Source organism: Oncorhynchus masou, chromosome 5 (assembly GCF_036934945.1).
Source record: "Oncorhynchus masou masou isolate Uvic2021 chromosome 5, UVic_Omas_1.1, whole genome shotgun sequence".
In the NCBI taxonomy this organism is placed as follows: Eukaryota; Metazoa; Chordata; class Actinopteri; order Salmoniformes; family Salmonidae; genus Oncorhynchus; species Oncorhynchus masou.
This window is the reverse complement of record NC_088216.1, coordinates 6,067,810-6,082,740: the sequence shown is the minus strand read 5'-3', so window position 1 is coordinate 6,082,740 and position 14,931 is coordinate 6,067,810. Positions and strand designations below refer to the sequence as shown.

Below are 14,931 nucleotides of genomic sequence, written 5' to 3'. Positions count from 1 at the left end.
AACCTTCCTTCCCCTAGCCAGGACAATGGCCATAGAGATGAAACAAGATGTACACAAAGCAAATATTTTACTACATAACTATCAGTTAGCAATATGTAAATCATAATAATGTAGCTAACCAGATAGTATAACAGGCAAAAATTATCTATAACCAATGTTATCCAAGGTAGATGTCAATTATATGTGGGTATTTAGCCACAAAGAATTGTTAGGTATCTGGCTAGCTAACAGTAGTAGCTAGCCAGTTAGCTCTATTGACTTACTATGGGCTTATGACCTACTACAGTGGGTATTGTAGGCAGGTAACCGTGCCAAAATTAACACATTGTGTATTAATTAACGTAGCAAGATAAAATATTGTAGTTAGGCAACATTTGATTCTGAAGTCGGAGTGTATTTTCGATCGCTTCAGCTCAAATAATGGCCGCAGTTGATTTCAAGAGAATGTGCATAATATTTACATTACGTCATATTTCTTTGCATACTTTCCGTTGAAGCTTGCATTGATGCATGCTTCAAAATACACTCCACAAATTTCTTGTTAACAAACTATAGTCTTGGCAAGATGGTAAGGACATCTACTTTGTGCAGGACACAAGTCATTTCTCCAAAAATTGTTGACAGACGGATAATTTCACTTATAATTCACTGTATCACAATTCCAGTGGGTCAGCAGTTTACATACACTAAGATGACTATACCTTTAAACAGCTTGGAAAATTCCAGAAAATTATGTCATGGCTTTAGAAGCTTCTGATAGGCTAATTGACATAATTTGAGTCAACTGGAGGTGTACCTGTGGATGTATTTCAAGGTCTACCTTCAAACAGTGCCTCTTTGCTTGACATTATGGGAAAATCAAAGGAAATCTGCCAAGACCTCAAAAAAAAAGTCTGGTTCATCCCTGGGAGCAATATCCAAATGCCTGAAGGTACCATGTTCATCTATACAAACAATAGTACGCAAGTATAAACACCATGGGACCACGCAGCTGTCATACCGCTCAGGAAGGAGACGCATTCTGTCTCCTAGAGATGAACATAAGTATTATTCGGCCAAACACTATGTGAAGAATTTTAAGGATAACAATTCCTTTTGTAATGACCACCCAGAAACAGTGTTGCATCTTTTTGGGCATTGTATTCATGTAAGAAAACTGTGGCAAGACATCAGTAGGATTTCTAATTGAACACATTTATGAAGATTTTACACTATTGTGGAGAGATGTACTGTTTGGATTCTTTACGTAAGATAGAAATAAGATGAGACATTTTTATGTAATTAATTTCATTCTTATTCTTCTGGGCAAAATTCATATACACAAATGTAAATTTCCAAACAAAAAAAACACATTTTGTTACCCTACAAAAAGAAATTGAACTGTATTTTAAGTCAGTTAAATACTCTACTAACAAAAAAGCTGTTAGAACTGTAAGTGTATGTATGTCCCTTCAGGTCCTTGTGTAATTGTAATGTGATATTGTACCCCCTAGCCCCGCCCCCAGGCCGCCGCGAGATCGATTGTCCATTTTATATAATCTATATGTACTTTTGATCCTTCATGTACTTTCTGTATTGATTTGTTGTTAATTAAAAAAAAGAATAATAAGAATTTAAAAAACAACAACTCCACCGGACTTCCTGAAACCGCGCAAGGCTTTGTGGGGATTGTAGACCAACTCCGTCCGGGTCAACTCTGTAGCTGCTCAACCTGGTATGAGATGTGATGCTTTGGAGGAAAATAAACGCGTTTTTGTGAGAGAAAAAAACAACAACAACATGGAAATTCACTTCCTGCCAAGTTTGCTGGTGTTGTCTTTCATAGCCACCGCTTTCGGCGACGGTAAGTCATTAGAAACGACAACATTTCCCCGACGTTAGCTTAGCCAGCTGTGTTGTTGGGACGTCGGAGTGGATCAAATCAAAGTTTATTTGTCATGTGAGCCAAATACAACCGGTGTAGTAGACCTCACAGTGAAATGTTGAATACAACAGGTGTAGTAGACCTCACAGTGAAATGTTGAATACAACAGGTGTAGTAGACCTCACAGTGAAATGTTGAATACAACAGGTGTAGTAGACCTTACAGTGAAATGCTGAATACAACAGGTGTAGTAGACCTCACAGTGAAATGCTGAATACAACAGGTGTAGTAGACCTTACAGTGAAATGCTGAATACAACAGGTGTAGTAGACCTCACAGTGAACTGCTGACGTACAGGCTCTAACCCACAGTGTAATTTTTTAAGTACAAATAGGCATTAGGTGAACAATAGGTAAGTAAGAAAATAAAGAACAACAGTGAATAATAACAGGAGAGGCTGTATACAGTAGAGGGGCTGTATACAGTAGAGGGGCTGTATACAGTAGAGGGGCTGTATACAGTAGAGGGGCTGTATACAGTGGAGGGGCTGTATACAGTAGAGGGGCTGTATACAGTAGAGGGGCTGTATACAGGCTGTATACAGTAGAGAGGGGCTGTATACAGTGGAGGGGCTGTATACAGTGGAGGGGCTGTATACAGTGGAGGGGCTGTATACAGTGGAGGGGCTGTATACAGTGGAGGGGCTGTATACAGTGGAGGGGCTGTATACAGTAGAGGGGCTGTATACAGTAGAGGGGCTGTATACAGTAGAGGGGCTGTATACAGTAGAGGGGCTGTATACAGTAGAGGGGCTGTATACAGGCTGTATACAGTAGAGAGGCTATAGAGAGGCTGTATACAGGAGAGAGGCTGTAGACAGGAGAGAGGCTGTAGACAGGAGAGAGGCTGTAGACAGTAGAGAGGCTATAGACAGTAGAGAGGCTATAGACAGTAGAGAGGCTATATACAGTAGAGAGGCTATAGAGAGGCTCTATTCAGTAGAGAGGCTGTATACAGTACAGAGGCTCTATAAAGGAGAGAGGCTATATACAGTAGAGGCTCTATACAGTAGAGAGGCTATATACAGTAGAGGCTACATACAGGCACCGGTTAGGCGGGCTAATGAGGTAGTATGTACATGAATGTATAGTTAAAGTGACTATGCATATATGATAAACAGAGAGTAGCAGCAGTGTAAAGAGTGTGGGGCGGGGGGACACAATGCAAATAGTCTGGGTAGCCATTTGGTTACCTGTTCAGGATACTTATGGCTTGGGGGTAAAGCTGTTGAGAAGCCTCTTGGACCTAGACTTGGCGCTCCGGTACTGCTTGCCATGCGGCAGTAGAGAGAGCAGTCTATGACTGGGGTGGCTGGGATCTTTGACAAATTTTTTTGTGTGTGTGTGTACGACCCTCCTATGGACGGTGGTCTCAGAGCCGTGTAACTATCACGCCGGACTGTCTCCTCTCGGTGTCTGTGGACTTAAGCTTTAATATGTGTGTCCCTCCAGGTGGTGAGCTGACGTTAGTTCAGGAGTTGTCTTCCAAGCCGGCCCAGAAGCTATCAAGATACGGTTGGTATGGCAACATCAGGCTGACCATGTTCCATATCCCGGACGACACCGTCGTCGCCCGCTGGCTGTTCACTGTGACCAGGGGCGGCGGTTTCAACTGTGGAACACACAACGTCACCATGTAAGTCTATGACAGTACTGGTTCAACTGTGGACACAACGTCACCATGTAAGTCTATGACAGTACTGGTTCAACGTGTGTCCTGTGTGGCTCAGTCGGTAGAGCATGGCGCTTGCAACGCCTATGACAGCTGGGGCCACCCATATGTAAAAAAGTAGTGGACTTGTAAGTCGCTTTGGACAAAAGCGTCTGCTAAATGGGATATATTATTATTATTATAACTGAGGACACAACGTCACCATGTCAGTCTATGACAGCACTGGTTCAACTGTGGACACAACGTCACCATGTCAGTCTATGACAGTACTGGTTCAACTGAGGACACAACGTCACCATGTCAGTCTATGACAGTACTGGTTCAACTGTGGACACAACGTCACCATGTCAGTCTATGACAGCACTGGTTCAACTGTGGACACAACGTCACCATGTCAGTCTATGACAGTACTGGTTCAACTGTGGACACAACGTCACCATGTCAGTCTATGACAGCACTGGTTCAACTGTGGACACAACGTCACCATGTCAGTCTATGACAGTACTGGTTCAACTGTGGACACAACGTCACCATGTCAGTCTATGACAGCACTGGTTCAACTGTGGACACAACGTCACCATGTCAGTCTATGACAGCACTGGTTCAACTGTGGACACAACGTCACCATGTCAGTCTATGACAGTACTGGTTCAACTGTGGACACAACGTCACCATGTCGTCTATGACCATGTCAGTCTATGACAGACAGTACTGGTTCAACTGTGGACACAACGTCACCATGTCAGTCTATGACAGCACTGGTTCAACTGTGGACACAACGTCACCATGTCAGTCTATGACAGCACTGGTTCAACTGTGGACACAACGTCACCATGTCAGTCTATGACAGTACTGGTTCAACTGTGGACACAACGTCACCATGTCAGTCTATGACAGTACTGGTTCAACTGTGGACACAACATCACCATGTCAGTCTATGACAGTACTGGTTCAACTGTGGACACAACATCACCATGTCAGTCTATGACAGCACTGGTTCAACTGTGGACACAACGTCACCATGTCAGTCTATGACTGCTTCCTTTCTATTGTTTCTAATGTTGACTGTCAGGGACTCTAAAGCTCAGCGCTGCTCATTGCTCAACATGGGAACTTGGTCTCTAGATGTGGCTCTCTCTCTCTCTCTCTCTGGGGGCAACACATGACAGCCTGTCTCTACCGGCAATAACATGTTTCGACTCAGTGTTCTCTATCTAACCCTACGCTTCTCCCTCCACCTCTCCCTCCCCTCTCGCTCCATCCCTCCCTCGTCCTCCCTCCCTCACCCTCCCTCCTCCTCTCTCCACCCCTTCCTCCTCCTCCCTCCCTCACCCTCCCTCCTCCTCTCTCCACCCCTCCCTCCTCCTCTCTCCTCCCTCCCCCTCCCTCCCCCTCTCTCCTCCTCCTCCTCAGGTACATGCGTTGGGGAGCTCCTCCAGTCATTGACCCAGTAGGACGGCTGTTTCCTAACAACACTGTGACAGCACCAGTCCTCTCGCTCAACCTGCCCATGACATCATCACAAAGCAACACAACCTTTAACCTCTCTAACCCCGCCCCCGGAGACTGGTACCTGGCGGCTCACCTGCCCCGAGACGATGGACGCATCGAACACAAGGTGAGGAGTTTTTATAGTGTGTTCTGTGTGTGTGTGTAATCTGTGTGTGTATTGTGCGTGTTTGTGTGTGTAATGTGTGTATTGTGTGTGTGTTTTATATTGTGTGTGTAGGGATTCCCGTCCTGCTCTTACCTCTTCCAGCCCCAGTTGTCAGTCAGGAGAGCAGTGGACACACCCATCCTCCAGGCCACGCCCCTTACCCAGAGCGCCTCCCCCGGCAGACCTGCACGACTCAGGTAAGGACCGTTACGCTAACCCTAACCCCTGACCCTGTCACAACTGAAAGGAGATGAAAAGGTCATAGAACCAAGCCAATCAAACTGAAGCTGCTTCTGTCTTATTGGTTGAGAATTCTTAACTCACCCCGTGTCATCTGCTGCATTACGTCATGGTTTCACCAGTGATTAGCTTCTAATCTTTTGATTTCTATATTTGTCTGGTTATTGTAACAGCATGGATATAGATACAATGCAGCCAACAGGACACTGAGCTAACCAAGCTAATGGACATTTTCAGTTGAAAGTGGTCAGAGAGAGGTCTGGGTTCACTTCTAAAATTACATTTATTGTCTGCCAAAACATGTACATAAACCATGACTAGCTATGATGCCAATATTTAGTTATTTAGCTCCCGTTGTGCTAATGTCTCTTCTGTCAACCAGTTCCCGCAGGACTGACAGCTGTGTTGACATGACAACTGGCTCAGAATTCAGAACCTTTTCATTGGATCATGTGACAAAAGTATTTGTTTTGATTGGCTGTTGCATATAGTTGGAACGTTTCGATGCAACCGAGATGCAGATGAGTTGCAGGGGGATGTTTCTCAAGAAGCAACTCGGCTGCTTGGACCTGAAGTTGTGTGAAAGTTGCTTGATGTAACTCCAGCTTTAGAGAGCAATGAGGAAGAGATTTGAGATTTGATTTGAACAGTCAGCATCATGATAAAAACCAGTCACACCTGAAAGTTTGTCTACTATAACAATACCCTATGTCTCGCGCTCTCTGACTGTCTACTTCGGTCTAACAACCCAACTAGCACATTCGGTCCCTTGGAAGTTGTGGGAACGTGTGTTTTTGGTTTTCACATTGGTTGTGGGAACAAAGCCATAAGTTTCCTGACTGGTAAAACTGAATGTTTTTTTAAACGTTCTGAGAACAGAAGTTAGCCTACCTGAACCTGTACCTGAACGTACATTTTTAGGTTGCACAGAGGTTCTTTGAACATTTTACTCTGTTTCCCTGAAAGTTTTCCTGGGAATATTTTAGAAATATTTGAATGTTATTACACTAAATAACTCAATAATAAGCATAACATTCACAACATTTTGAATGTTTTGTTAACGTTAAAAATGAAATGTAAAAAGGTTATTTGGAGGTTTTTGAATAATTTCCTTTCATGTAAATGTTTCACTGAGACTTTTAGTAACACTGCTAGCTTATTTTGGGTTAACTGTTTTGAGCTCCAAGCACAGAAAAAGTTGTACATTGATTTGCTTTGGCATTAATCAACAAAACAGTTTGGTTTATTTTTTAATTGTGACACGGAGTCAGTGAGATTCGAACCTATGAGCTTGTGTTCTCCATCCCTGGAATTAGTCCACTGGGCCACCAGGATGTTTATGCATACAAAGCTGTTCATTTTAGTCTATTCAAACAGACCACATTTCAAAGGAAACGAGCACTATGAACATCAGGTGTGGCCAATTAGTGGGCTTGGCAACACACCTGAACACACTTAACTAGAGGATAGAGAGTTTTGTTAATGCTGAGAACGGAATGTAGATGTCTTGAAATAACTTTCTTAGAACATGACTAAATAGAACCATGAGAAAACCTGCAGAAAACATGCTGAAGGACTAAAATTACTACTGAAGAACGTTGCTTCTTAACATTCTCTGAACGTTCTGGGAACATGACTAAATAGAACTATGAGAAAACCTGCAGAAAAAGTGATGCTGAAGTACTGAAATTCCCACAGTAGAACATTGTTTTTTAGTGTTCTCTGAACTATTCCCATGTCAAATCAGTTGGAGAACATTCCTAATACACATTAGATGCTAGCTGGGCTCTCTTCCTCCCTCTCTCCCTTTCACACACAGCTATTGTGCTCGCTCTTCCTCCCTCTCTCTCCTGAAACTGAACTGCAGATGTGAGAGTGTGTGTGTGTGTGTTAGGGTTTAATACCCGTGTGTGTGTTAGGGTATAATACCTGTGTGTGTGTGTTAGGGTTTAATACCGGTGTGTTGTTTTAGGGTTTAATACCCGTGTGTGTGTGTGTTAGGGTTTAATACCGGTGTGTGTGTGTTAGGGTTTAATACCGGTGTGTGTGTTAGGGTTTAATGTGTGTGTGTTAGGGTTTAATACGGTGTGTGTGTGTGTTAGGGTTTAATACCAGTGTGTGTGTGTGTTAGGGTTTAATACCAGTGTGTGTGTGTGTTAGGGTTTAATACCAGTGTGTGTGTGTGTTAGGGTTTAATACCAGTGTGTGTGTGTTAGGGTTTAATGTGTGTGTGTGTTAGGGTTTAATACCGGTGTGTGTGTGTTAGGGTTTAATACTGGTGTGTGTGTGTGTGTGTGTGTGTTAGGGTTTAATACCGGTGTGTGTGTGTGTGTGTGTGGTGTTAGGGTTTAATACCGGTGTGTGTGTGTGTTAGGGTTTAATACTGGTGTGTGTGTGTGTGTGTGTTAGGGTTTAATACCAGTGTGTGTGTGTGTTAGGGTTTAATACCGGTGTGTGTGTGTGTGTGTTGTGTTAGGGTTTAATACCGGTGTGTTGTGTTAGGGTTTAATACCGGTGTGTGTGTGTGTGTGTGTGTGTGTTAGGGTTTAATACCGTGTGTGTGTGTGTGTGTGTGTGTTAGGGTTTAATACCGGTGTGTGTGTGTGTGTGTTAGGGTTTAATACCGGTGTGTGTGTGTGTGTGTGTGTGTGTTAGGGTTTAATACCGGTGTGTGTGTGTGTGTTAGGGTTTAATACCGGTGTGTGTGTGTGTGTGTGTGTTAGGGTTTAATACCGGTGTGTGTGTGTGTGTGTTAGGGTTTAATACCGGGGTGTGTGTGTGTGTGTGTTAGGGTTTAATACCGGTGTGTGTGTGTTAGGGTTTAATACTGGTGTGTGTGTGTGTGTGTGTGTTAGGGTTTAATACCGGTGTGTGTGTGTGTGTGTGTGTTAGGGTTTAATACCGGTGTGTGTGTGTGTTAGGGTTTAATACCAGTGTGTGTGTGTGTGTGTGTGTTAGGGTTTAATACCAGTGTGTGTGTGTGTGTTAGGGTTTAATACCGGTGTGTGTGTGTGTGTGTGTGTTAGGGTTTAATACCTGTGTGTGCGTGTGTGTGTTAGGGTTTAATACCTGTGTGTGTGTGTGTGTTAGGGTTTAATACCTGTGTGTGCGTGTGTGTGTGTTAGGGTTTAATACCTGTGTGTGCGTGTGTGTGTTAGGGTTTAATACCGGTGTGTGTGTGTTTTAGGGTTTAATACCAGTGTGTGTGTGTTAGGGTTTAATACCGGTGTGTTGTGTTAGGGTTTAATACCGGTGTGTGTGTGTGTGTGTGTGTATTAGGGTTTAATACCGGTGTGTGTGTGTGTGTATTAGGGTTTAATACCAGTGTGTGTGTGTTAGGGTTTAATACCAGTGTGTGTGTGTTAGGGTTTAATACCAGTGTGTGTGTGTTAGGGTTTAATACCAGTGTGTGTGTGTTAGGGTTTAATACCGGTGTGTGTGTGTTAGGGTTTAATACCGGTGTGTGTGTGTGTGTGTGTTAGGGTTTAATACCGGTGTGTGTGTGTGTGTGTTAGGGTTTAATACCGGTGTGTGTGTGTTAGGGTTTAATATCAGTGTGTGTGTGTTAGGGTTTAATACCAGTGTGTGTGTGTTAGGGTTTAATACCAGTGTGTGTGTGTGTGTGTGTTAGGGTTTAATACCAGTGTGTGTGTGTGTGTGTGTGTGTGTGTGTGTGTTAGGGTTTAATACCGGTGTGTGTGTGTGTGTGTTAGGGTTTAATACCGGTGTGTGTGTGTGTGTGTTAGGGTTTAATACCGGTGTGTGTGTGTGTGTTAGGGTTTAATACCTGTGTGTGTGTTAGGGTTTAGTACCTGTGTGTGCGTGTGTGTGTTAGGGTTTAATACCTGTGTGTGCGTGTGTGTGTTAGGGTTTAATACCTGTGTGTGCGTGTGTGTGTTAGGGTTTAATACCGGTGTGTGTGTTAGGGCTTAATACCAGTGTGTGTGTGTTAGGGTTTAATACCGGTGTGTTGTGTTAGGGTTTAATACCAGTGTGTGTGTGTTAGGGTTTAATACCAGTGTGTGTGTGTTAGGGTTTAATACCAGTGTGTGTGTGTTAGGGTTTAATACCGGTGTGTGTGTGTGTGTGTGTGTGTGTGTGTTAGGGTTTAATACCGGTGTGTGTGTGTGTTAGGGTTTAATACCGGTGTGTGTGTGTGTTAGGGTTTAATACCAGTGTGTGTGTGTGTTAGGGTTTAATACCAGTGTGTGTGTGTGTTAGGGTTTAATACCGGTGTGTGTGTGTTTGTGTGTGTGTGTGTGTGTTAGGGTTTAATACTGGTGTGTGTGTGTGTTAGGGTTTAATACCGGTGTGTGTTAGGGTTTAATACCGGTGTGTGTTAGGGTTTAATACCGGTGTGTGTTAAGGTTTAATACCGGTGTGTGTGTGTGTGTTAGGGTTTAATACCTGTGTGTGTGTGTGTTAGGGTTTAATACCTGTGTGTGTGTGTTTGTGTTAGGGTTTAATACCGGTGTGTGTGTGTGTGTGTTAGGGTTTAATACTGGTGTGTGGGTGTGTTAGGGTTTAATACCGGTGCGTGTGTGTGTTAGGGTTTAATACCGGTGTGTGTTAGGGTTTAATACCGGTGTGTGTTAGGGTTTAGCCCAAAACCATAGTGTGTGTTAGGGTTTAATACTGATAATTGAGATGTACAAACTATGGCATAAGGTGTGTGTGTGTGTGTTAGGGTTTAATACCGTGTGTGTGTGTGTGTTAGGGTTTAATACCGTAGTCGTGTGTGTGTTTGTTAGGGTTTAATACCAGTGTGTGAATTGAATGTGTGTTAGTGTTTAATAAGTGTGCAGTGTGTGTGTGTGTGTTAGGGTTTAATACCTGTGTGTGTGTGTGTTAGGGTTTAATACCAGTGTGTGTTTGCTAGGGTTTAATACCAGTGTGTGTGTGTGTGTGTTAGTGTTTAATACCAGTGTGTGTGTGTGTGTGTTAGGGTTTAATACCGGTGTGTGTGTGTGTGTGTGTGTGTGTTAGGGTTTAATACCGGTGTGTGTGTGTTAGGGTTTAATACCGGTTTGTGTGTTAGGGTTTAATACCGGTGTGTGTGTGTTAGGGTTTAATACCAGTGGCCGGTATCCCGGCACCAGGCTCCTTCCTGTTTCCCGGGAAAAATAATGACGGGTCCCGTGGACCAATAGTTTTTTGTTGTGTTTTTTATGGAAAGTTTCCTTCACGTTCTGAGAATTGAATGTAGAGCTAACTGATGTTAACAGCCCAAAAACATAGCTGATAAGGCTGACTTGCTTAAACAAATGTGGTTTCTACTGATAATTGAGATGTACAAACTATGGCATAAGGGGACGACGAGCGGATAAGAGGCAATAATCCGTCATTTCGATGAATACATTATTGAGCGAGGTAAGACGGACGTAGTCGATATAACTATTTGTTCAGCACTTTTTGAATGTACAGCGACAGAATTCAGGAGAATCGTAGCATAAATAAAGGGGCAGACAATGTATATAATATGTTGTTATTATAATATATATAGACATATATAATATGTTATTATTATAATATGTATAGTCTTGTATAATGTGTTATATTATAATATATAGACATATATTATGTGTTATTATTATAATAATATAGACGTATATAATATGTATACGTATATTATATGTGTTATTATTATAATATGTACATATATATATATATATATATAGATGTATATAATATGTATTATTATTATATAGATGTATATAATATGTATTATTATAAATATTTATTTTTATTTTTACTTTGCACATTCTTCCATTGCAAATCTACCATTCCAGTGTTTTACTTTATTGCTATATTGTATTTACTTTGCCACCATGGCCTTTTTTTGCCTTTACCTCCCTTATCTCACCTCATTTATCTCACCTCATTTGCTCACATCGTATATAGACTTGTTTATACTGTATTATTGACTGTATGTTTGTTTTACTCCATGTTTAACTCTGTGTCGTTGTATGTGTCGAACTGCTTTGCTTTATCCTGGTCAGGTCGCAATTGTAAACTTGTTCTCAACTTGCCTACCTGGTTAAATAAAGGTCAAATAGATCAAATAAAATTATTATTATAATATATGTATAGACGTGTATATAATATGTATTATTATTATAATATGTACATTATTATTATATATATAGAGACGTATATAATATGTATTATTATTATATGTACATTATTATATATATATAGACGTATATAATATGTATTATTATTATAATATGTACATTATTATATATATAGACGTATATAATATGTATTCTTATTATAATATGTATTATTATTGTAATATATATAGACGTATATAATATGTATTATTATAATATATATATATATATATATATATAGACGTATATAATATGTATTATAATATGTATATAGACGTATATAATATGTTATTCTTATTATAATATGTATTATTATTATAATATGTATTCTTGTTATAATATATATATAGACGTATATAATATGTATTATTATTATATGTATTATTATTATATGTATTCTTGTTATAATATGTACATTGTCTGCTTATATAATATAATATATATAATATATAATATGTTAATATTATAATATATAGACGTATATAATATGTGTTATTATTACAATATATATTATAGACGTGTATATAATATGTATTATTATATATATATATATATATAGAGAGAGAGATGTATATAATATGTATTATTATTATATATATAGACGTATATAATATGTATTATTAATATTATAATATATAGACATATATAATATGTATTATTATTATAATATGTATTATTATATATATATATATATGAGAGAGACGTATATAACATGTATAGACATATATAATATGTATTATTATAATGTTTTCTTATTATAATATGTACATTGTCTGCTTATATAATATAAGCAGATAATGAAAGCTCTTACAATATTCCATGATTACATTTCTCTAAAACAGGCTGTGCACCACCATGTCAGAACAGTAAGTTATGAGGGGAAAGGGACCGGATGATGTGAGGTACATGGGCTACGACACAACATACACGTAGTATTGCGTTATTAGGGCTGTGGCGCCTCCCATTTTAGTCATCCGGTGATTGTCAAGCAAATAACTGTTTGCTTGACAATCACGGTAATTGACCGTTAACCATTAAATGACCGTTAATTAACATAAACCTAATTGTTTTACTATTTTCTACATTGTAGAATAATAGTGAAGACATCAAAACTATTAAATAACACATATGGAATCATGTATTAACCAAAAAAGTGTTAAACAAATCAAAATATATTTTAGATTATTCAAAGTAGCCACCCTTTGCCTTAATGACAGCTTTGCACAACCTTGGCATTCTCTCAACCAGCTTCATAAGGAATAATTTTCCAACAGTCTTGAAGGAGTTCCCACATATGCTGAGCACTTGGTGTCTGCTTTTCCTTCACTCTGCGATCCAACTAATCCCAAACCATCTCAATTGGGATGAGGTTGGGTGATTTTGGATGCCAGCTCATCTGATGCAGCACTCCATCACTCTCCTTCATGGTCAAATAGCCCTTACACAGCATGGAGGTGTGCTGGGTCATTGTCCTGTTGAAAAACAAATGATACCCCCACTAATAGTCCCTCAAACCCAGATGAGATGGCGTATCGCTGCAGAATGCTCTAGTAGCTATGCTGGTTAAGTGTGCCTTGAAATGTAAATATATCACTGACAGTGTCACCAGCAAAGCACCATCACACCTCCTCCTCCTCAGTGCTTCACGGTGGGAACCACACATGTGGAGATCATCCGTTCACCTACTCTGCGTCTCACAAAGACACAGCAGTTGGGACCAAAAATCTAAAAATTGGACTCGGAGCAATGACAAACCTCCTGGCATTGACAACTTAGAAGGCTACTGAGGATGGTGGCTGAGTCCTGTCTGTCATCTTTATATATATTCAATGCTTTAGGACCATGTAAATATAATACATTGGAAGGTTGTGTGGGACTATGGTAGAAGAAGGAATCCATCTATCTTTTCAAACTGTTAGAGTAGTTGGTTAGTTAATAGATCTCTCTCTCTCTCTCTGTCAGGGTGTTTGTTCCAGAGTTCGTGTCGTCTCTCTCGGTGTCTGTGAGTGGCTGTACCTGGGAGGAGGGACTTGTGAACGGAGACTGTTCATTGTCCCTCACGCTGGGCTCCTCCTCCCCCCAGGGGGGGCTTGTGAGGGTGAACTGTTCTCTGATTGGCTGCTCGGCCGTTCTCCTCGCTCCCCCATGGAATACTTGGATACGAGTCACCGTGGATAGTTACCATAGCAACCGAACCACAGCCTTCAGCATCTCAGTCAACTACACAGGTACGCACCACACACACACACACACACACACACACACACACACACACACACACACACACACACACACACACACACACACACACACCATATGTGAGGTGATGCGGTAACAGGGGTTGTACCATGTGTGTGTGTCAGTGGGTTGTAAGCCTCAGAGCGTGGGTATGTCTGGAGACGATTACATTAACAGGCTCCATGGCAACAGCAGCACGACAACATCACCAGGCACCGGTTCTGTGGTTGCCGAGGCAGGTCGTCATAACAACGTGTCGTCGGAGTGTGTGTGGAGTGTCCCGGTGCTCCGTGAGGAACTAGACGTTCTGTCTGTCCGGTTCTCTCCCATTAATGGACCTAATGTAACAGTCACACACACACACCCCACGCTCCTCACCTACCCCCTCAACACACAGTCTACTGGAGGGACCTTGAACCTGGAGATTACACTCAACACTGTGAGTAACACACACACACGACGAAATATAATTTTTTTCTGTAAACTGATGTAACGGGGTGTGTGTGTGTGTGTATTGTAGACTAATGCAACGTTAGGAAACAGCAGTGTGATGGCCTGTCTCTCTTCCTGGGCTCCTGTCCTCGCACTCAACTACTCCCATCCCTGTCACACAGGTAGGACACACACATACCAGATATACAGTACCAGTCAAAAGTTTGGACACACCTACTCTTTCCAGTGTTTTTCTTTATTTTTACTATTTTCTACATTGTAGAATAATAGTGAAGACATCAAATTATGAAATAACACATATGGAATCATGTAGTAACCAAAAAAGTGTTAAACAAACAAAGTACATTTTTTACTTTATTTAACTGGGCAAGTCAGTTAAGAACAAATTCTTATTTTCAATGACGGCCTACACCGGCCAAACCCGGACGACGCTGGGCCAATTGTGCGCTGTCCTATGGGACTCCCAATCACGGCCTGATGTGATGCAGTCTGGATCCACTCCCTGATATTTCCCAGATTTACTTGTAGAGCTTGCTGTACCTTGATGACAGCTTTGCACACTCTTGGCATTCTCTCAACCAGCTTCACCTTGAATGCTTTTTCAACAGTCTTGAAGGAGTTCCGACAAATGCTGA

The 14,931-nt window shown here is 41.1% G+C and overlaps 1 protein-coding gene across 2 annotated transcripts in view; it reads left to right on the top strand.

Annotated features, from left to right (window-relative positions):
* The first annotated feature begins 1,653 nt into the window (after window positions 1-1,653).
* The window catches only part of pgap6 (post-glycosylphosphatidylinositol attachment to proteins 6), a 30,104-nt gene continuing 16,826 nt past the window's right edge, over window positions 1,654-14,931 (top strand). Inside the window, exons 1-7 of one of the 2 annotated variants that reach the window (XM_064959515.1) lie at window positions 1,654-1,843; window positions 3,376-3,559; window positions 5,009-5,213; window positions 5,325-5,449; window positions 13,568-13,833; window positions 13,969-14,282; window positions 14,364-14,457. In XM_064959515.1, the coding sequence (XP_064815587.1) occupies window positions 1,717-1,843; window positions 3,376-3,559; window positions 5,009-5,213; window positions 5,325-5,449; window positions 13,568-13,833; window positions 13,969-14,282; window positions 14,364-14,457 (1,315 nt within the window). In that variant the 5' untranslated portion in view covers window positions 1,654-1,716. Of the gene's footprint in view, window positions 1,844-3,375; window positions 3,560-4,556; window positions 4,619-5,008; window positions 5,214-5,324; window positions 5,450-13,567; window positions 13,834-13,968; window positions 14,283-14,363; window positions 14,458-14,931 lie in introns of those variants that run through there. The other variant, XM_064959521.1, reaches the window with a different exon arrangement.